At 42.2% G+C, this 21,095-nt stretch overlaps 2 protein-coding genes across 2 annotated transcripts; both read right to left on the bottom strand.

Annotated features, from left to right (window-relative positions):
- Positions 1 to 5,821: 5,821 nt before the first annotated feature.
- On the bottom strand, positions 5,822 to 13,158 carry atg10 (ATG10 autophagy related 10 homolog; the record flags this gene model as incomplete). Its single annotated transcript, XM_080725710.1, has 7 exons — positions 13,133 to 13,158; positions 10,380 to 10,493; positions 9,881 to 10,051; positions 9,365 to 9,539; positions 9,176 to 9,273; positions 8,534 to 8,631; positions 5,822 to 5,945 (listed from the first exon to the last, which is right to left on the bottom strand). The coding sequence occupies exons 2-7, from the start codon at positions 10,482 to 10,484 to the stop codon at positions 5,822 to 5,824; spliced, it is 771 nt and encodes a 256-aa protein (XP_080581836.1). The 5' UTR covers positions 10,485 to 10,493; positions 13,133 to 13,158.
- A 4,703-nt stretch (positions 13,159 to 17,861) lies between these two features.
- On the bottom strand, positions 17,862 to 20,859 carry fam110b (family with sequence similarity 110 member B; the record flags this gene model as incomplete). Its single annotated transcript, XM_080725261.1, has 3 exons — positions 20,704 to 20,859; positions 19,393 to 19,808; positions 17,862 to 18,771 (listed from the first exon to the last, which is right to left on the bottom strand). The coding sequence occupies exons 1-3, from the start codon at positions 20,827 to 20,829 to the stop codon at positions 17,862 to 17,864; spliced, it is 1,452 nt and encodes a 483-aa protein (XP_080581387.1). The 5' UTR covers positions 20,830 to 20,859.
- Positions 20,860 to 21,095: the final 236 nt, after the last annotated feature.

The raw sequence follows: 21,095 nt of genomic DNA, 5'->3' as shown, positions 1-21,095 counted from the left end.
AAAAAATTAAAATCGTGTATCGTGATACAGCTTGGGAAAATATCGTGATATTGTATTTTTCCATATCGCCCACCCCTATGATAAACATGATGCAGAATCAACACTTCCTTTCTGGTGCTTATTGTGTGAACACGTTCATGATGTCCATGAGACCTAAGGGGCAGCAGTGGCTCAGGAGGTAGAGCGGCCACCTGGGAACCCCCAAACTGTCCTTGAGCAAGACACAGAACCTGCAATTGCTCCCGATGAGCAGGTTGGTGCCTTCAATGCATGGTTTCCTCCACCGTTGGTGTGTGAATGTGTTTGTGAATGGGTAAATGCAATGCACATTGTAAAGCGCCTTGGATGAGGGCACTATATAAAAGGTACCATTTAACATTTACCATTTATAATACATTAAAAGAAGAGACCCTTGGGTGACTGTTCAGCTTAACTCAACTTTATTGTTACATCACAGGTTTTATGGTATAAAGAAGTGGGTTAAATTGTTTGTCGTACAAGCTCCATCAGTCAGAAACATGCAGTTTCAAGATAGGTGGAAAGAGATAAGAGATATAGGGTTTAAATATCAAGAGTTTGTAATGGCTAGAGTGTTTTCCCTCTTCATATCGTTATGAAATTATGCTATGAGGCTAAATTATATTTTTAAGGTTTTCAGGAAAGACAAAACAAAATAATCACTTCCTGCCTAAGGGCCGATGCATACTTCACTTTCAGAGTTTAAATCTGTTCGGGGCGTCACAACATCTCGGCAGCACCGAACAGCCGACTTTATGACGGTAAAAAAGATGACTTAAAAGCACTTTCTGCCCAAGTCATTTTGGAATGTAACAATCGTTCTGATTGACATAGGCATTAAGCCACAATGATACAGCAGTGTTAGGAAGAGTAGAGCTAGGCAAAATTAACCACAATTTGACCACAAAGTGAGTAAGGGAATTATGCTATGAGGCTAACAATATGAAAGCTGGAGTTTTATTGTTGCTAGGTTTAATCATTGCATTATGATGAGTAGGAAGTTAATCATTGAATGGAAGTGGTACTGTATGTGGAACTCCATATGAACAGTGGTGTTAAGTAACTAAATACATGTACCCAAGTACTGCACTTAACTCATTTAGTGCCACCCCTTTCACCACTAGAGGGCGCCCAGTGGCCAGAGAAAATCCCATAGAGATATGCTGGTATATGCAGAAGCCCTGCAGCCATGACTTGCCTGAACACTTTCCTTTGTGCATGACTGCATGTACAGGAAGAGGATGAAGTTAGCTTGAAGTTAGCTATTGGCTACCAAGCATTTTAGAAGCCTTATTTTCGTCAACTTAGCCATGATTAAACCTTGCACACCTCATGCATGGGAAAAAAACAGAGAAGAATGAGCTCTGAAAAATCCAATGCAATCCAGAGTGGATTTGTGCAGTTTGTTCACAGCTTTCAAACAAAAAAATCCGATTGGAAATCCGTTCAGGCATTCTTGAGATAATCGCCCTTATGTTTTACATGTAATGTAAACAAAAATGGCTGCCCTGTATGTTAGATGGGGTTGTATGGGGGTGGAACATGCAAAATCGCGATTGAAATCATGTTCACCAGATTTGATGGGGTCCAAAAAAAAAAAAAAAAAATTCAAAAAAAATGTTTTTTTTTTTTTTTTTTTTTTATATCCCGAACTTGTTCGGGATAGGCACCCTGTGATACGATCATATATCCCGAACTAATTCGGGATAGGCACTCAATGAGTTAAGTACAATTTTCAGGTAATTTTAGTGAGTTCAGTTTTTCTGAGTGTCATTTTGAGGATGGAGGCTTGTGGTACTTTGATCTTATTGTTCCGTAGTCTTTGGTGAGGCTGGGACTGAGGTTCACTTGGAACTTAACATCAACCACGAAGTAACGGTGAACAACAACGCTGAAGAAAACAATAACGGTGAACAACAACGCTGAAGAAAACAATTAAGGTAAGGTATTCAGATTCTGAATTGGTAAAAGACAACCTGGCCAACCTGACTGAACACTATGGAGTTAGCCGCAAATTGCAACACTAGATTTTTTTATACTCGGATGAATCTAGGGTTGCAATACCTCCCATAGGGATCCAATGCATGAAAACAGTTTTTTGCTATCTGATTGTATTAAACGACTTCAAACTCACCAATATTGTGGCTCTATGGAACGCTTGGAATTTACTCTTGCCATCTGCAAAGTGTTTGTTTCTGAAAATTCCACTGTGGAATTGTTATGATTTATTTTCTGTCAATAAAATCCGAGCAGCCATGTTTTTTTTCTAAGTCTTGAACTTAGGAAGCGCTCGTCTTCTATAACACCACGTCCCGCTGCCTCCTGCATTAGACTATGTGACAGAACCAGCTGGTACACAGGACTGCTGAGTGACTTCCCACGAGCACTTCCAAACTCCAGCACTTAGAAAAAATAATCACCCGAACTGAATTTCTTGACAGAAAATAAAATCATAACAATTCCACGGTGGATTTTTCAGAAACAAACACTTTGCAGATAGCAAGAGTAAATTCCAAGCTTTCCATAGAGCCACAATATTGGTGAGTTTGAAGTCGTTTAATACAATCAGATAGCAAAAAACTGTTTTCATGCATTGGATCCCTATGGGAGGTATTGCAACCCTAGATTCATCCGAGTATAAAAAAATCTAGTGTTGCAATTTGCGGCTACTATGAAGTCCAGATACAATCAGCTTCAGACCAGATTTGATCAGCTTCAGTACAGATACAATAAAACAACTGAACAGAAAGAGTCTTGACCAGTTAAAGATCAGCCGTACTTTTACTCCACTACAATTATTTTTATTATATATTTTAATATATATTATCTATTTTATTATATATAATTATATTATTTAGTTACTAGTTACTTTGGAAAGCATACATTAACCACTTCAGCCATGGCTATTTGAAAATATTCGATCTACAAACAACGCGTTGTGAGCTTGTAGATCTGCTATTCTCAAAGGATTTTTATCCACAAGTTTCCGCGGGAGTTTACTGGAGACTATCGGGACCAAACTTCCGGGTTTAACAGACATACAAGCTCACGTCGCGTCGCAGATGCAACCCGTTGTGAGCTTGTAAATCGGCGCCGGAAGCTCGGTGCAGACGTCTGCGCAATGCACTATAGGGTGTTGGAAACTCGTGGATACATTTGGAAACATGTGAAACAGGATATTGTGCATACTGAGCAGTGAGCACTTTTACTTTTAGTACTTAAGTATATTTTGATGCCAATACTTTTGTACTTTACCCAAGTCAATTTTGAATTCCAGGCTTTTACTTGTAACAGAGTATTGATACTTTTACTTAGTAAAACATTTGAATACTTTTTCCACCACTGGTGGAATTCCCTATGAACCCTGTGTTTCTGCGAGCTGTAAAGAGAACTGGCTCTGACCCCATTCATCTCCCTGTGCTCAGAACTCTGTCACAGACGATGCGAGGATGTGACTGTCTCATATTATATAATTCATTCAAGGTTTACCAGGATCTAAGAAAAGCAAAGATCTGTCTGTCTGTGTAAATGGAATATTTACATATCCCATTTACCTGCCTCGTGCCCATTATGGTATGGCTGGCTAAGTGAGCATAGTTTAACACCTTGAACACCCTGAAAGCAGGGGTCATCGATATGTCCGTACACGGACAAATATGTCCGTGGCAAGACTTGGCCTTGTCTAGGGCTGTCACAATTATTACATAATCGTCTAATTATTATTATTTTTTTTTCATAATCGTCATAATCGTTTCCATGTAAAAAAAATAGTGTAAATAGCAGATCTGCAAGCTCACAACGCGTCGCATCGCGACGCGTTGTGAGCTTGTAGATCGGCTATTTACACTATCAATGTTCTTTTTTAAGTATAAAGTTGTCAACTATGTCAGTAATTTCTTTGTATATTTAGGTTATGTGTCATATCTACCATGTGCAACTTCAAAGCCTAAAAGCCAAATGGAAATGTTATTGTCAACAACAAAAACACAATTAAATCGTTAATCGCAAATTAATCGTCATGTAAAATGTCATAATCGTGACCGCACTAGCCTTGTCCGTGGGACATTTTGGATTTTCAGTTTTACACACCATTATAATGTCCTTATTTTGATCATAGGACCCAATTACTGAATGTCAGTCTCCAGGACTTCTTCAGAATACTGTATGCATGACTATGGCATATTAAGAGTCCACTACTATGAGTGGTTCTCAAATGTTTTATTTGCGAGGAGCCCGAGGACCCCCATAACACTGATTGTGTACAAAGGGAACCAATCCATTTGCACATTCTCAGTGTTACAGACCTGTTATGGTCATCCGGGGCTATCTCTGTATGTGTTTATGGTAATATTATTGTCTTCTCATTTTGTATGTCCATGGCAAAAAAATAATTTTGACAAAAATGTCCACCACAAGCCAGCATGGCGATGACCCCCGCCTGATATAGCCAATGGATTACAATCTACAGCACACCTCCAGGTGCCAGTCACAAAGCCAACGGCCACTTGTACCAGCTAAGACCAAAATGAGCAAAACGATTAATGTCTATATTGTTCTTCTCTTCACAGTCCATATAAAGGGGTATTTTTAAATAGCTGATTGTTTTCACTAAACAAATTAATAGGTTGATTATTAAGAATATCCCTTATCCAAGGACAACAGTGCACAGGCACTGTTGGTTGTGGTTAAGTTTAGGATTTGGAGCGCATAAGGTTAGGGTAAGGATATGGGGGAGGGCGCTCAGACCGCCTGACAGCTTAATAGTGTTTCCTTTGCCAATGCCTTCTGACGGCTGCCTATTGACAACCCTTTAATTGCTTCTGACATTTGTGACACGAACACGTCTATGTCATTAGCTTTTTAACACATTCTCTCAGGTAAACCGCCACAAAAGGTCACAGGCTCAATCGCCGGGAAATGAGTTTTGGCCATGTGGCAAAGAGGAGATAAGGTTTCAAAGTGCCTGCTTCATTCTGTGTCTCTATGTAACAGCAGCACTCTATTAATAGTAGCTCCAACTAGCGAGGATGGCACAGCCAATTCATCAGCCTGTCCCTTACTCCACACTCCTACCAACTGCTACTTAATGACCACTGATAAAAATAGACATTTGGAAGCTCACTGGAAGAGCTAAGGGCATGGAGGTTGAGACAAACAGACATACACGCAGATATCATACTTGAATTGATAGATATAAGAATATGGATATGGTAATGAATGCTCTATCAATATGACACATTTCCATTGTGAGGTGAGCTTGTGATGAGAAGGCGCCGTCTACTGGTCACACTTGGTATTACACACTTTGTCAGTTTACAATTGATAAAATATTCTGTCTTTCTATGCACATACACCACGTTTCAACATCCAAAACAGAAATTGTTGAAATGACCAATTATTTTAAAGCATGTACTATTAAAGTAAAAGGAATAATAATAATAAATACATAAATAAATAAAATAGGCCTACAGCCGGGACGTCAAAGGAGACGTGTTTGTTTGTCCTGTGTTCTTGACTTCTCTTTGGTCCAAACCGACCTGAGAAACTACTGTTCAAGTTCACTCCCGAGTTTAAAGAAAAAAGGTTGATTCACGCCGGCACAGAATCTGGATTTATTTGTTGACGTTTCGGGTCGCAGCCAATGACCGTCCTCAAGACATTTTCTTCTTTAAACAGTTTGCATCTTCAGGGGATTCCTTCCATGACGCACCACAGCAGAGACAAGCAAGCTGTGTTGTGCTGCATGTTACCTTCTCTTTATCTGATATGAGACCCAGCCACACTGTGCTCCTACCTGCAGGTCTCAGTCAGGCTTGGTCCCTGCAGGGCCGTGGTGTGGAGGTGACTGCATGCAGTAGTTCAGAGGGATGTCCAGACCCACCATGGGCCCTACTATGCTCAACCATGTCACCACGTAGTTCACCTGTCTGAAAAACAGAAGAACTTAGAACGGGTACATATTATTGTGTATCAAAAATAGCAGATATACAAGCTCGCAGCGCGGCACCGAGTGCCGCGCTGCGAGCTTGTAGATCTGCTATTTTTTAAAAGTCGTGAAAATTAGAATTTTGACCCGATTCTATAAGTGTCTTTTGAATCCTTCTAAGGTTTTTTTGGAAAAACCTATGTTTCTATGTCAGCAATCTGGCCAGCCATCGTCAAAGAAAAGGTCCTTTTCACTTCAACTGGAGCTCAGTTAGTCTGTTCTCGAGAGACTACTATGTCGGTGGTTCTCAAACCTTTTCATGTGAAGGACCCCCAAACTGATATGTATTTGGCCACGGACCCCCATCTCAAAATATTTAGTTCCAGGGACCACCCAGAAGCAAAATTTTAGTTACAAACGTTTGCTTTGAAAATACATATATTCAAAGATTTGCACACATTTTCACTGCGTTTTCAAAAATAGCAGATCTACAAGCTCGCAGCGCGGCACTCGGTGCCGCGCTGTGAGCTTGTATATCTGCTATTTTTCACTGGTTAAAGCATTCAATAATTCTAGGCCTAAATGGGTTAACATACTGTATATCATACATGGGCAACTGGTGGCCCGGGGGCCACATGCCCCCACCTTCACTTAATGTGGCCCGCAAGTTAATATACTGTAAGAATACTGATATATTATTGATTTCAGCTGTTACAATTCCAAACATGTAAACATGACCCACTTTAATTCCTCATTAGTAGCTTAATGACTAGTATAGTAGTACTAACATTTCTTGTTTTTATGTCCAACGTATTTGTATTTACGTTCATAAAGTTAACATGAGTATAACTAACTAATTTGAAATTACATCAAATGTTACATTTCAGGATTCCAATTAAAACATAACCAAAAATAATTCAAGATTCCAAAAGAAGCTAAAATGTACAAGCTAGATCGGCAATTTTTGCTTCTTTTGTATGAGATACTAGAATGACAAAAGTAGGTGTAGCAATATGCAATGTGGCCCTATGGTTTGAAGGTGGAAATATAGTGGCCCTCTCCATCATCAAAGTTGCTGTCTGGCAGAAACCTATTATCTCCATATTTTAACCGTGTGTGTGTGTGTGTGTGTGTGTGTGTGTGTGTGTGTGTGTGTGTGTGTGTGTGTGTGTGTGTTTTTCCCTGTAAATTGACACCCTACTTGATCATACTACAGCGTCACACAAAAGCATCAAAGGTAGCAGATGCGCAAGCGACCTGAAAAGTAACCATTTTGGACGTGAGCTTTCCACCCGAACAGAGAGAGACGATATATTGTACCTGACAAATCGTCTGTATTGTTAGAGGTGGCATAAGTGATTTCTATTGTATTTCATATACAGTAGATGGTAGTATAAGTGTTAAATAGCTCTATATTCCCAGAGTAAGCATTGCTTCGGTATACCAATTTTCATCCAAAAAAGACAAAGCCTATGCCTACCTCCCCTGCATGACCTTTCTACTGTAAATACAATTTTTTGTTTTTTTTGTTTTACAACAGTTTTTTCTTTTTTAATATGATATTTCCTGTGTTTTATTTGTCTATCATTCAATGTTATACGAGTTAAAAAAGGACCCAATAGAAACAAGCCAAAGGCTTTCTTGTGGTGTTTAGTTGACCTTGTACCAATGTAGTGTACTGTCATTTACCTTTTCCTATGCAAACCTCTAATACAGTATTTGATCAATCAAACCAAACACTCTACAGCAATGATTACTCAGAAATAGAGCTTCAACTAGTTTTTGTTTAAACAAAAGATAAATCACTTAAAGCAACTTTAAATAAACGAGCACAAAAAGAAAATAAATTTGACTTCGTTATATCTCCCCTTTAATAATACCAATTTGTATTGTGTTTTATATCATTTCATTGATGATTCACCTTTACAACAAGGTACAGTTTGTAAGCATTGGGCATTCGTGGAATGAGCACCACAGCAAAACGTGTGGGTAGCGCCGATCCAAATTTTGCCAACATTCGGTCCATTATATCTCCCCTTTAATTATGCTAAATGGTATTGTGTTTGATATCATTGTTATTGTTGATTTGTCACCTTTACAATGAGGTACAGCTTGTACGGATCTGGCATTCATGAAATGAGCAACACAGACAAACGTGTGGGTAGCGCCCCTCCAAAATTGGTCAAAATGGCCTGGCAGGCCTGCAATACCGTTCTTTTGGTGTTCACCTTTGTTGCTTGAATGATTGCACTCTCCCACCGTAATAAGGAAAAGAAAAAACAACACATAATTGACAATTTTTACACTTTGTTAATTTAAAGCTCAGTGTCAGGGAAGCCCAAAACGAGAGTAAATGCCAGCAGAACAGTATTGCAAGCCATTTAGGCAAAGATTTGGTCGGCACTACCCACGTTTGGCTGATGCTTACAAGCTGTACCTTGTTGTAAAGGTGACAAAACAACGATACAAATGATAGAAAAAACTATACAAATTGGTAATATTAAAGGGGAGATATAATGGACCAAAGTCAAGTTTCCTTTCTTTTTGTGCTCAGTTTTAATATTGGTCATTACAGATGCAGAGACCAACCTCTGTTCCTCCAGAGCAGCCTGTATCACAGGCCTCATGAACTCCTCTGTTCGACACGGGTGGAGGACAAAGAAAGACTGGCCCAGATATGGATGCTCCTATCAGGAAGAAAAATCACAACCACACACTCATCACACACATTTACACATAGCCAATGTTTAGCCTAGTTGAGACTAAAGAAGACACAACTAAACTGCATTGAATCTACAAACGCTGAGCTTCTAGAGCTCATATTTTAGGTGCGCAACAACATCATACAGGGTAGCATCAATGAAGGATTAGAACATTGCAGATAGAAATTGCAGTGGTCTGAATTTCCCCATAGGCTTTAAACATCTATACAGGTACCTAGGCTACAGTAGGCTATATAAGCAGAGAGAGAAAGACAAGAGACAAATAGAAATAAGCATGACATCACACACTGTATACTGTAGATTTATAGGTAACAAGGTTCCTCAAAATACAAACTCATCGGTTCTCAAAGAGGTGTCCTGGCTTGAGGGGTCCCCAGTTAAATTATTGTTAACTCTGAGAGTGTACAAATGGATTTGTAATTGCCTAATGCATAACTGGGGATCCTTGAAATGAAAAGTTTGATAATCACTGTTGTAAATAAAAGGAGAAATAGGAGATAAGATGTACCTGTTGTGTGATGGTGTTCAATGGACTGTGCTGGAGTCTGAGTCTGTAGCTGGGATGAACAGATCTCCAAACCTCCTCCAGAGAGAGACTCCTACCATCTGACAGCAGGACAGACACACAATTAGGGGACCAACATTTAAGCAAACTAATCGATTGTATTGAAATTTGAAACATCAATTTAAAACTGACCCAGAGTGAAGACTCTAAAATAGAGAACAGGTGTGCTGTAGCTAGAGGAGTAAAGGATGTGATATTCATATTGAAGCACTGTGCTGCCATGTTCAGCTACCACACAGACACCAGCATCATCCTCATCTCTGGTGTCAAGTGCATCATCTGATGTGACCGAAGCAGAAAAACACATCTGTGGAGAGAGACAGGGAAAGATAAGACAAATTGAAGTTTAATAGAGTAGTAAAGATTCTTGTCCATTCTTGTTTAGCTGCAACCTACTGCAAACTCAGCGTCAACTGTGCAGTATTTCCTTTTTTTCTGACATTGTTGAGGATGCAAGATGTTTTGGGAGGGCAAGTTTACAGTATGTGTTCTAAAAAATAGCAGATCTACAAGCTCACAGTGCGTCACTTCATGTTGCGAGCTTGTACATCTGCCACTTTTGAACATTTGAACAACAAAATCCTTGTGTTTGGAAATATTATTATCATATATATTTTTCATGTTTTTTCTATTCTGCTGGTGTCCCACCTGTCCTGTATGGGGTCCCTGTAGGTGTCTCTCTGTCAGTCTGTCTGTCTCTGGGTCTTCTTCAGGTAGGTGTCCCTCTGTCAGTCTGTCTATCTCTGGGTCTTCTTCAGCACTGGACTGCATGAAGACTGTTCTCATCCTAGTCTTCTTCATGTAGCCTTCTGCTGAGCCCTGTGCCACATGACAGTGACATCACACATCTTCTCCTCTGTGCAAGGACCACTTTACTGAATATCTTTAAATATTAACAATCTACTAACATAATTTCACAAAAAGTCTGTGTGTGTGTGTGTGTGTGTGTGTGTGTGTGTGTGTGTGTGTGTGTGTGTGTGTGTGTGTGTGTGTGTGTGTGTGTGCGCTTTCACTGGTTTAAATGATGGTTAAAATATGGTTTAAAGTGGATAAACTGATGCTATAAATTAATTAGTCTGGGGACCAACCGGAAACCGCCTCAACGACCCCTGGGGTGTCTGTTGTCCCAGACTGTCATTATGCTCACCTCCACCTGTTCCCACCTCCAGCCATCTCCCAGACTGTCAGAGTGTCGCAGGAAGAGCTGGCAGCATCGCAGGAAGACCTCCTCATCCAGAACACTGCTGGTCATCGCTGATGACTGACAGGAGGAGAGGGAGTTAAGAGCAGACCCTAACATAACTGTGTCAATCACCCACATATATAGCCACATCTGTGGATGTAGGCCTAGTGAAATGTAGGCCTAATATGGAGGGCTTATCTGCAAATCGCGTTGATTGATTGGTTGAATACTTTATTAGTGGTTCGCAGAAAAAAGCACAGGAATTTAAAGGAGTAGTTCACCACTTTTCAACCTGTCTTCATATAATAGGTCCTCACTAATGTTCATGATAAAATATCACAATTTTTTTCAACTCAGTCCAAGTCTCCTAGGAGAGCTGTGGGAAGTTCAGAATCCATCGTCTTGTGACATCATCATTTTCCAAAAAAGAAATTGAATCAATATTTTTGAAAAAAATATTTAGATTTTTAATATCGCGAGAACAATGGCTTCCACTTTAAAATTGCAACTTTTCAGGAATAGAAAGCCTGCAGTTTCTATAAGCTGGATTGGTAATCGATGATGTCACAAGACTATGGGTTTCTGACCAGCCCACAGCCCTCCTCTGAGAAAAAAAAAAGAAAAAGAAAAAAAGAAAAGCTATTTTTGAGTGAGGACCAATTATATGCACATGGGTTGAAAAGTGGTGGAGTGCCCCTTTAAGTATAGTTCAATACAAAGTCTGCTAAGTGCTAAGAGGAGAGAGAGAGAGAGAGAGAGAGAGAGAGAGAGAGAGAGAGAGAGAGAGAGAGAGAATCATTAACACACATCATTCATTATGAGTTAACCCTCGTAGGATCCTCGTGTTTTAGTCACACCCAGGGCCTTCGGGTCACTTTGACCCGGCTCATATTAAACCATTCTAAAGTAGTTAGAAATCCCCCAAAATCATATTAAACACAATTTGATTGTCATTACTAACTACTTTACTAACAATTCAATAAATATTTTTTATTATCCCCGCCAGGCCGGGATGGCCAAATGTGAGGGATTATGTTTTCACTCCTCTGTCTGTGGACAGCTAATCTCAGGCAAGTTGGACCAATTAGTGTGAAACTACATACACACACTCCCGGGAGGCCTAGGAAGAACCTCCACCCCAAATTCTTCACATTGGCCTCTTATAGCGCCACCATCAGGCCGTTGTGTGAACAGCTAATCTCAGGCACCACTTCAGCATCAAACTTGGCACACATACGCCCAGGAAGCCGAGAAATAAACTCCACTAGAAATCTTTCCCATCTGTCTTTTATAGCACTACCATGAGACTGATCTTTGTAAAATATCTTGTTGGTATTACCATATAGACTTTGTCCAAACCTCACACCAATTGGTACATATTATCCCTATTGTCATTTGATCAAGAACTATATGTTGAATATTTCTTGTCCCACTCTGATTTGCACAAAGTGCTACAGGTGCTCGGGTGGCCACCACAGAGGTTGTGGATTTGAATCAATCGTGCATCTATGCAAACACAATTGTTGTTCGAGGGAAGGGAAGCTGGGCGGAGAGGGTGATAATTATCACTACAAGTATTCCTACAGCCAGGCTGGGCGGCAGCTGGTTTTGGGTGGGAGGAATAGGGCGAAGGGCGAAGGCCCTACATCCTCTCGGTGGGGGCTCCTCACTGTCAGGTGATTCGGTAGGATACAACAGCAGTGACAACATAGGGGAGGAATCAATTGGCATTAGGACTGGATTGGGGAGAAAAAGAGGGTAACTATTATGGCTACTCAAAATAAAATAAAATAAATGCTACAAATCACGTCGGAATGCTGTGGAACTTGGAATTTGTAAAGTGGCATAGGGATGAAGTTCCCATTTGGTAGCAAAATGTGCCACTCCCGCAAAAATCTTAAGCATCTTTGGAATCGTGGCCAATCTGAATAGAAAATGTGACACATACTGTAGGTCATGACATTGATCAAATGACAAGAGAAAATCTGTATTTTAAATATGCCCCAAAACTTGTTTTGCTCAATTCTGCCTCATGGTGGCGCTATAACAGGATGATTTGGGGTTGAATATCTTCCTAGGCCTCCCGGGGGAGTACATGTAAAGTTTCACACTGACTGGTCCAGCGGTGACTGAGATTAGCTGTTCACAGATAGAAGCAACGAAAACATAATCCCTCACTTTTGGCCATCCCGGCCTGGCGGAGATAATATTGATTGAATTGTTATCAATGTAGTTTGTAATGGTGAGCAAATTATGTACTCCAAAATCCATATGTCCAATGTTTTTTCAGAAAGAAATGGTCTAAATATTAGCCATTTAGCATACACTTTCAATGGCCGGGTCAAAGTGACCCGAAGACCCTGGGTGTTATATGTTGATACAGGGGGGTGTTGCAAATGCATGACATGTACCATTTTCATATCACATGTTTAGTACAGTAAATAAGCCAAGCAGAAGAAGTTTCATGGAAAAAATCATATTTTAACATACTTTTTCTTGATATTGAAAATTGAAAACCGGGTCAAAGTGACCCGAAGACCCTACGAGGGTTTTAATGAAGTCATTCAATCAGTCTGGACGCTGCGTCCCGTCTCTCTGTCAGAACAACATAGCTATGTTACGTTGCTTTCCAGTTTCCACTGCACAAATAAAAGCCGCATGGAACCACAAATCGACATATACTTCAATATTCATTTATTTCCCGGAATGGTACTTACTGTGGAGATGAGCAACTTTGAATGACTGAAAATGAATTATACGCACACAATCTGTTTCTCTTCCGGGTTACAACAAGGAGTGTTGAAGAAGGAGAGGTCAGGTAACGCCAGGCCATTACGCAGCCACGTAATGCAACGTAACGGAGCACGTCAAGACTCAAGAGCTGAGGTGGGTGTGTCTGTCTGTACCAAAACCTGAATAGTATGATGTGTCCCCCACCAACCACTAGATGGAAGCAAATACATTATTTGTGGGCTTCTTCTAATCTAGTAGGCAACAGGCTCTTTGACACTTTGGATGATGAAGCCTTTCAGTCTTACATAAAGCAGGAGTCATAGTTATAGTAGGCAGGATACAGTCTTAGTACCTTCACAGTTCAACCATAACATGCATTCTCAGTTTCTGTGCAAGCATCAATACATTACATGGATAGCCAGTGTTTATGAAATAGTCAGAATCAACATGTTAACATGTAGATTGCCCATCTGATTACATGCATGGCTTCCAAAACAGACATCTGAATAAACTAAAATGTATCATCCTTTACTCTGCACAATTGAAATGCGGACTTAGTAGGCCTAGAGCGTGTACACACACACACACACACACACACACACACACACACACACACACACACACACACACACACACACACACACACACACACACACACTGCCCTTGCTTGCAGTGCTTTGCTTGGTGATGCTTTGACCATGGCTTTGACAGATAATTTGAGGAGAGCTTAGCAATGATCTTTATCTATGGACCATTGGTCCCCTTTCTTTATCAGTAGTCTTACTGTCCTCTCACTTACTCTGGGTTTACAATGTTCATCTTAATATTTCCAGGTGACCTGCTCCGTCACATTATAAAGTTAAGGGCTTTGCAGACTCCCTTGGGCCCCTTTTCTAACCTACTGTCAGTCACTGCGCGGCCGCACCGCTGCAGCCACACAAAAATAAGAAAGGGTGCTAATGCTAATGATCCCTGAATCCCTGCAAATTGACAGCACATACAACTGATTTGTTATGAATCTTGTCTTGAACATTAGATGCAGTTGCTTTAGTGCCAGTAAGCCACCATTAGGACAATTGGCCCACAATGGCAGACAGTTAAGGAAGTTTGGAATAGGACTGGACCTGTATGCCAACTGCCAAGTCATGTTCATTTCCTTGGATGCGAAGGCAGATTTCCTGATTGGAAGAAGATAGGAGAATCCAAAATAGGCCTACATACAAGAGGGACTGGCATCAAACGGTAAGCAAATAACATAGTACAAGTAATGGAATGGATTTCAAACTCATGACACGGTACATGTAATGGAATAGTATGCAAACTCATGACATCTCAATTCGCTATGTCTACATGGTGTGGAAACAAGACACCTTTTTTTCTTCTTTAATGTTTTTAACTTTCAAGCCCATTTTTATCTTCGAATTACTTTACATTGTGTGCTGCTAAAAAAGGCTCGGATAGACTTTGATATTGACCAATGCAAATAATGTCAAGACTTCATTGGCAAAAGATGGCAAAACAAGCCATTTATTGAAAGAATGCAAAAAAAAAGAAAGGAAAGAAACTAAACATGAATATGTTTTTTAATCGAGCAAAATGTAACAGTTTCCACTTTGAAAAAAAATAAACAGTCAACACGAAGTCCTCAGAACGATTCTACCCCAGGATTTGTTCAGAGGCAGAAAAAACAAGGTCGTTTTTTTGTTGTTCATACTCTTGAAACACGTAAACCTTCCAATGAAGAAAAAAGAAAAAAACTGAAATCAAACACTTTGTTTTCAAAAATCATACATATAATATATATACATTTTCTTCTTACAGCATTTACATAGTTAAAGTAAAACAAAGTACCACAGCCAGAAGAACTCATCTGTCAAAAGAAACAAAAAACATGTAGACAGGAAAAGAAAAAAGCCAAGCATGATGAAGATGCAGCTGGAACGACATCACCATGTTAACGCTGAGAGAGTGAAGCAGTGGGGTCTCCCTGACATGGGAGCAGGGGTGTACCATAAGGTACGAGATACCAGAAGGTATGTCTTGTGGGAGGGGTGGGGGGCTGTACCATGCTTCTACAGTCTGGGGGTGGGGGGTGGGCTCAAGGTTTAGAAGTCTATGTTCAATTCGCTTTCAATTCAGGAAAACAACTCAAACACAGCAAATCTTTATTTGGCATAAGAACATCTGTCAAAACTAATCAAAGACAGCTCTGTGGATAGCATGTGCATTTTCTTCGTTATTTTCGGACTTGCCTGAACTGAAAGCGACTTGAGCCAAGGCATGGTTTTTGCTGTGACACACAGAAGCAAAGCGGGACCAGAGACGAGAGAAGAGCTAAAGCACAGAACTGACGGACACATGGATACTTGGTGGATGCATGACTGAGGCGCTGCATTCACACTAAAATATGGCTTCAGGCCTTGAGATATGTCACCACCTTGTACAGACAGAGGAAGGAGACTAGGAGAGAACGAGTTATTTCATGTTGGGTGCCATGGTGCCCCACAACCCCCAACTGATTCCATTATTTATCGTCAACTTGTTTTCAAAGAATATGTGAGGGGAAGGAAAAGACTTTCCCCCTTTACTTGGACATCAATAAACCAGGCACTGACAAACAAGGACACGGAGAGACATCGATAGACAGAGAAAACGAGTTAGAGCTGCAGTGTAAAGTAAAATCAGAGGGAACCAACAAGATTGTCCCTTCTTGAAAAAACTACAGTGTTCTTCAACTTCCTGCTGGTACTAGTTGTGTGTTTGGGAAACTGTGGAGAGAGAGAGTTTTTTGTGCGTTTATTTTGACCCACATTTGACCTCCTCTATGGAACTGCAACCAAATATTATATACCAGGTAACAATGTTCCTGAACCGGTGTCACTTGACACAGTGTCATTTGGAATGACCTACTTTCTGGGTCATGGGCTGTTAGATGAAAAACACAGCTTTGGAAACTATTAAGGCCACGACACACAGATGAACAATTTCACTGAAATCTGGATGGGCAATTTCAACAAGAACAATAACCATTATGTCCGCATATAGGACATAGAAACCACTGTCAATGAACAGTCTAATAAAACATATTGAATTGAAGGTAGAGTTGTGAATGCTTAGGTCTTTTGTCTGCCGCTTAAGATATCTTCCATACTATTGGTATTTTTTGGAAATTGCCAGCGTCACATGATACAAATACTAAGCTGTTTCACAAAATGTGGATCCATGTTGGTTTAGCCCATGTTCATAATCCTTATCTCTGTCGAAAGCAATAATGTAGCTCAAACACATTGCCTCTAACATGTTCCCCATGTCTATTTAAGCGTCTAAACATGATCCTAAAATGTGTGACCTTCTCTGATAGACTCTACGCTACAGTAGCTACTGTAATGTGTGAGGGAGAGATTGAGTCAACAAGTGACAAAGTGACTATGCATAGGCATGTGTTTGAGATCAGCTGAGCATGAGTGTGTGATCATGAATGCATTTACCGGTATATGTATTTGAGTGTGTGTGTGTGTGTGTGTGTGTGTGTGTGTGTGTGTGTGTGTGTGTGTGTGTGTGTGTGTGTTCAGCTGCAGACACAACACCAGAACAACGTCCCCGTCTCCTTCCTCTGTCAACCCAGTGCCTGGACACAGCATTTGCAGACTCTAGCTGACCAAGTCAAAACTGTTTGTTCTCAACATTTTTGCACGTCAACGTTTTATAGTCATTGTCATCATTACCACGGTCGTCATTTGCTCGTCCAGGTAGCTCATCAACTGCCCCCCACTATTAATGTAGCATACATTAATAGCAACTATATATTCATTCTCGAATCCGAATCAGATTTTCGGTTCATACAGTCAAGTTCCTTAAAAGTCACTCAGTGTGCCAGCATTGCAGATTGTCCAAAGAGAATTGTGTGTTTTGACAAACGGGCTGAGCTCGGTGTCAACTTGTGCGTGTCATGGTACCTTTCTCCAAGCTTTTGAGAGTGGCAGGCCATTTAAAATGACACATGTTCACCTTGTAAAAGGCAACTATATTCAGTGAAATGCATCTTGTTCTTAGTTGTTAGTATAGTAAGATCTTTTTGTTGTGTCATACTGTCCAATTTTGTGTTAAATGGGATGCTAGTTGGGCTTTGTACTTCTGTCCCGTCCTTCTGTTTGTATATCTCAAATAAAGGGAGTCCATTTGTTTGTCCAACAGGCCCATTTGTTAAAAAAAAGAAAAGAAAAAGAAAAAAAAAGGAAACAAAGAAATGTGTTTTTCATTACTGTGTATGTCTGTCCATCCAGTTTAGGTTCTAGACAGAGATGTCCTCATGTCTTCCTGTCTGTTTAGAAACATGCTATTCCATGTGTCCATCGTATTTGAAGTAAACCATATACAATCTTTCTGTCCGTGTGACTGTGAGTTACAGTTAGAGTGGTAGACATAAAGACTCTGTCTCTCTGTTTTATTCTAAACACAGGAGACTTTAAGACTGATTTCTGTCTAAACGTGGGAAAATTCTGGTCTGTCAAGCTGTCTATGCTGCTGTACAGTCTCCAAGACAATGCGATGCTCTCTCTCTCCCTTTTATTTTGTTCCCAACAAATAAGAGACATTCGCATCCAATCTGTCTGTCCAATCTTTACTCCCAAGTCTTCCTTGTCTGTCTGTTCCCACCAGCCGTCCAAACGTAGAAACGTTTTCCAGTCCATTCAAGTTGCTGAACCCTCCCCACTACACGTGGGAGACCTTCTGTGTCTCCCTGGCTTGCTTGATGCTGTACAGCCACTTGATGACCCGGGCGTTGCGCTCCACGGCCGAGATCCCATAGGGCACGCGCTCCCCGGCCTCCTCCTCCTCTTCGTCGTCGCCTTCATCCCCGTCCGACAGGCCCTCGTTGGAGGAGTGCCGCGACCGCTCGCAATCCGACGAGATCATGGACGCCGAGCGGAAGTTGAGGCTGACGATGTCCGAGTTGGCCCGTGCAAAGCTCTCGGGGCCGACCGCCTCCAGCTCCTCGGGGTCCAGCCCGCAGTAGTTGAAGAAGCGCTCCACGTCGGCGCCCGCCCGCGCATACCGGTCCGACAGGTCCGACTTGGAGCGGTGCAGGGAGGGCCTGCGGGCCACAGAGGAGCCCAGCTCCAGCTCCAGGTTTGGGTCGTTCGTCGAGGGGTCCCCACGCTCACAGGGCAGCGACTGCGGGGTGTCGTTGTCGCAGGGCGACGGAGGCGGACGAGGACGAGCGGCGGGCAGGGACAGGGACAGGGGAGGAGGAGGCAGGCTCGCGGGGTTGGGCTTCGGGGGCAGGGGAGGCGCGGAGGAACTGCTGGAGCGGGCGACGCGGAGCGGCTTGCCGTTGCAGAGCCGCAGGAGGTCAGAGGACGAGTGGGAGGTGAGGAGCGGAGGCAGCGGGGAGAGGGAACGCTCCTTGCCTCCTCCTCCCTCGCCGCCTCCTCTCTCGTCAAGCACTCGCCGGCTCAGGTTGAGGTTACAGCCCTGCAGGGGGCTGCGGCGACCGCCACTGTTGACGGGTGGGACTTTGAGCGAGTGGGAGAAGGATCGTAGCGAGTGGGAGGTGCTCGGGCTGGGGGCTTCTAGCGGCGGCTCATTGAGCGTCATGGTGGATCTGTAGGTCAACGGCATCCTGGTAGGACAGAAAAACAAACAAGAATTTTGTACGCATATTTTACTTTGTCAAATGCATAAGAAGCCATGTTTAAGGTCACGTTTAAGGATGGAATTTTGCTGTGAGTCAGTTAATAAAATAACATTAGTAATATTGTGACAATTATTCCAATTTATCGTGTCCTGTATGTCAGGGGTCTTCAACAGGGGGTCTGGGACCCCTTGGGGCTCCTCAGAGTTACTACAGGGGGTCCTCCAAATCTTTGTGTGATAGAAGCTTTTTTTAACTACTTGAACCCTAGCGTCCACATTCTGAGAACTTTAGCCAAAAATTGCAGATCTACAAGCTCACAACGCCTCACAGGATATTTCCGGCAAAGAGGTTTGGTGTAGAGGGGAAATAGAGCAGACTAAGTACAGAGTGATAGGTCAAGTTTATTAAGTATTGACGGTTCAAGTGGTTAAATACAAATTGACATGAATCCAAAATACACTGACGATTGTGTTGTCAAACAATGAAACTATATGGAATCCATGAAAAGGTTGTGGGGGTCCCTGCTTCATCTCTCTCTCAACTAAGGGGTCCTTGGCCTGAAAACGTTGAAGACCCCTGCTGTATGTTGTCATCCCAATTCATTACCGTGATGGTGTCCAGCTCCTGGCTCCGCCTCCTGATGACCTCATCAGCACGGCACTCTTGGCCCCACCCCCCAGCCCTTCAGACCCCGCCCCTGCGGAGGAGGAGGAATTAAGGAGGTTTTTCAGGATCTCCAGGTTTAAATTCTCTCGTTTACTGCCGGCGCCACTTGTCGTGGCACATGTGTCCGACTTTGCGTTATTATTGGACGCTTTGAATGACGTCCCACCTCCATTTCCTCCTCCTCCAATTCCAGAGCCCCTCTTGGTGAGGAGGGCGGGGCAAACAGTGGGCTTGGCCAGGACAGGGGGCTTGATTGGCTCCTGTTTGGCATTGATGACCTCCTGGCTCTTGACATACTTAGCCTTGTCGGCTTCAAGTCTCTCCACCGCACTGAGGCGCTTTGGGTTGGGCTCAGCCTAGAATAAAATAAAAACAATTATTCGTAAAACATATAAAATATGTACTTTTATGAACTGTAAAACAATATGATACAATATTAGAAATTCTTTATTAGGAATAGCCCCTGAAAAGTACCATCTTGTTTTCAAGGGGGCCCTCAATAAAGTACAATATAATAACATACTGTAAGCCTAATACATCTTAGAGGGAATTAGGATGTGAAGAATAAGATCTATGATTATTCCTTCATGACACAATTCACAATCACAAAATTAAAAACACTTCTATTGGAACTGTTTCTTTCATGTTGTGTTCAATCATAATTATTAACATCTTCTTTCTAACCCGACCACAGACGTGTTTACTCTGGTTAACGCTCCACCACGGCTGAGTTAACCCGATCTAAAAAGTGTAATCGTAGATCGGAGTCTTTTACTGTGCTCAACATTTGAATGTGTTTATCGTTGCTGTCGGATGGAAACCTCACGTCCAAAGCCGCTATTTTTCAGGATTCAAATACAAAATTGCAAAAATAGCAGATCTACAAGTTCAAAATATGTTGCGATGAGTCCCATTGAGAATCAGCAATTTTTGCTCCTTTTTAACATATCAAAGCCGGGAAAGCATTTGTGTAATTTTAGAATTTAGTGATTTTAGTGCTCTAGAACATTTCTGAAAAATCTTCAAAAGGCTGATTTAGAAGGCCTTTGTAGAATCGGCCTCAGGTCCTAGTGGGGTAATTTGAATCCTGAAATAATGGACACTGACAGAGAGGCCCACAGCGACGATATGGGAAAATCAACAACAAAACAACAACAACAAAACAACAACAACAACAACAACAACAACAACAACAACATAGTGTGCAGCTCCATCACGCACCCAGGGGCCAGCAGCCAGTGCAGTGCCCACCTGTCTCCTGAAGTAGTCGGGGCCCTTGTTGAGGATGCGGAGCGGCACGGCGGAGCTGAAGGGCGGGCCGGCCGGCCCCGGGGCCTTGCTATCTGCCAGCGCTGGAGCCAGGGTCTCTGTCGGCATGGCAACGAGGCGGCTGGGGGGGGCGGCCGTGGTGGCAGCGTGGGCGGGTGTGGGGGGTTCGACGGAGGAGGGTGGGGGCGCCGGGAGACCCCCAAAACATGAAGACACAAAAGGTGGGGGTGGGGGGGAGGGAGGGGGAGGTGGAGAGGAGAACGGAGGAGAGGAGGGGGTGTCTATAAAGAGCCGAGGCCGCCTGTGCTCCACATGGCTGTGCTGTGGGGAGGGAGCCCAGACAGCTGGAACCAGAGAGTGTTTATAAGTGCTGG

This window comes from Nannobrachium achirus (genome assembly GCF_963921795.1).
Source record: "Nannobrachium achirus genome assembly, chromosome: 5".
NCBI classification, from domain to species: domain Eukaryota; kingdom Metazoa; phylum Chordata; class Actinopteri; order Myctophiformes; family Myctophidae; genus Nannobrachium; species Nannobrachium achirus.
Note: the sequence above shows the minus strand (reverse complement) of the source record. Positions and strands in the feature narration are given on the sequence as shown.